Below are 1335 nucleotides of genomic sequence, written 5' to 3' on the forward strand. Positions count from 1 at the left end.
CAGGGGGCCGCATCCCCCGGCAGCCCCGCCACCCTCCCCTGAGGAGACCGCCTTCCTGGCCGTGCTCATTATGAGCGGCCCCAAGTACAGCGAGCGTCGCAGCATCATCCGCAGCACGTGGCTCTCGGCCGCCGGGCACCCCCCTCACGACGACATCTGGAGCCGCTTTGTGATCGGCACAGCCGGCCTCGGGGCAGAGGAGCTTCGTAGCCTGGAGCTAGAGCAGAGCCGGCACAGAGACCTCCTCCTTCTGCCAGAGCTGCGGGATTCCTATGAGAACCTGACTGCTAAAGTCCTGGCCACGTACGTCTGGCTGGATCTGCATCTGGATTTCCAGTTTGCCCTGAAGGCCGATGACGATACCTTCGTACGCCTTGATGTGCTCGTGGAAGAGCTGAGAGCCAAGGAGCCACGTCGCCTCTATTGGGGCTTCTTTTCTGGCCGCGGTCGAGTCAAATCTGGTGGCAAATGGAAAGAGAGTGCCTGGGTGCTCTGCGACTACTATCTACCATATGCTCTGGGTGGTGGTTATGTGATTTCTGCAGACCTGGTGCGCTATTTGCGTCTTAGCAAAGACTACCTGAACATGTGGCAGAGTGAAGATGTCTCCCTGGGGGTGTGGCTGGCTCCCATCGATGTGAAGAGAGTGCACGACCCTCGTTTTGACACTGAGTATAAGTCACGAGGTTGCAACAATAAGTATATAGTAACTCATAAGCAAAGCATCGAGGACATGCTGGAAAAGCAGCAGACCCTGGCTAAAGAAGGAAAGCTCTGTAAGGAGGAGGTTAAGCTCAGGCTTTCCTACATGTATGATTGGGGAGTGCCTCCTTCACAGTGTTGCCAAAGGAAGGATGGCATCCCGTGAAAGTCCGAGGAAGGAAAAGGCAGAATGTTGATGGACTCTCCAAGCTTGGTTACTGCTACTTGGGGAGAATCCCAGTAACTAGGGCTTAAAAATTACTCAAAAGATTTTGCACGATTCATTATGTCACAATCAATGAAACCCTGAAACTCCTAAGAGCTACTGATGTGGCATGATGTAGAGATGTTTAAAAAAAAAAAAGAAATAGATGACAAAAAGCATAGAAAGGCTCATATGTCGGGATTGAAGGCAAATAATAGGTTGCAAAACATGGATAGTACAGAAAATCTGGGAGAGATAACTTGGATGAAAAGTTGCCGGAAGATTTTTAACAGACCCTAAAATTTATTTGCTAAAGATCATGACAGGCCTTTGTGCTATCTATAAGATTGTGAAACTAGCATCTGCTGTTTATTTCTTGGCAAGGAGCAAGTGTCAGTTTGGCAAGGTTTGAAGATTCTAATGGAGCC

The 1335-nt window shown here is 50.0% G+C and overlaps 1 protein-coding gene across 1 annotated transcript; it reads left to right on the forward strand.

Annotated features, from left to right (window-relative positions):
• Positions 1-4: 4 nt before the first annotated feature.
• B3GALT6 (UDP-Gal:betaGal beta 1,3-galactosyltransferase polypeptide 6) lies at positions 5-868 on the forward strand (the record flags this gene model as incomplete). The annotated part of the gene is made up of 1 exon (XM_009575098.1): positions 5-868. A coding segment is annotated over one exon (864 nt), but the record flags the coding sequence as incomplete, so codon positions are not given.
• Positions 869-1335: the final 467 nt, after the last annotated feature.

This window comes from Fulmarus glacialis, unplaced genomic scaffold (genome assembly GCF_000690835.1).
Source record: "Fulmarus glacialis isolate BGI_N327 unplaced genomic scaffold, ASM69083v1 scaffold5513, whole genome shotgun sequence".
Lineage (NCBI taxonomy): Eukaryota > Metazoa > Chordata > Aves > Procellariiformes > Procellariidae > Fulmarus > Fulmarus glacialis.